At 41.7% G+C, this 420-nt stretch overlaps 1 protein-coding gene across 1 annotated transcript in view; it reads right to left on the bottom strand.

Annotated features, from left to right (window-relative positions):
- Window positions 1-184, bottom strand: part of Bend2 (BEN domain containing 2) — an 83,674-nt gene extending 83,490 nt beyond the window's left edge. Inside the window, exon 1 of the mRNA XM_031383599.1 lies at window positions 45-184. Within this exon, the coding sequence (XP_031239459.1) occupies window positions 45-184 (140 nt within the window). The remainder of the gene's footprint in view (window positions 1-44) is intronic.
- Window positions 185-420: the final 236 nt, after the last annotated feature.

The raw sequence follows: 420 nt of genomic DNA, 5'->3' as shown, positions 1-420 counted from the left end.
CTCATGGCTGTCTTGATTAAATCAAACTTTATTTTTTCACAGACCAGGTCTCGTTATGCAGTCCGGGCTGACCACGAACTCCTAGGTTAAAATGAGCTTTCTGCTTCAGCTCCCTAATAGTTTGTCTGCATGTGCACCACAGCGTCAAGCTCACGGTTTTTTGGCCACTGGAGTCATAGTACATGCTCCCATTCGGTAGTTACTTTACTTCCATCTTCGTTGTGTCCAGAAATTCCTCATATTGCTCAAAACCTTTATTATTCCTATACTGTTTGTTTCTATGTTTGTTTATGGGGTTTAATGGATTTTATTTGTTTGTTATTTTAAAAAAAAAAAAACAACTCTCATATACCCTGGACCTTGGACTCCTGATGTTCGCGCTTCTGCCTCTGGAGTGGTGGGATGTCAGGCATGTGCCCC

This window comes from Mastomys coucha, chromosome X (assembly GCF_008632895.1).
Source record: "Mastomys coucha isolate ucsf_1 chromosome X, UCSF_Mcou_1, whole genome shotgun sequence".
Lineage (NCBI taxonomy): Eukaryota > Metazoa > Chordata > Mammalia > Rodentia > Muridae > Mastomys > Mastomys coucha.
The sequence above is the reverse complement of the archived record's forward strand: the minus strand, read 5'-3'. Positions and strand labels throughout refer to the sequence as shown.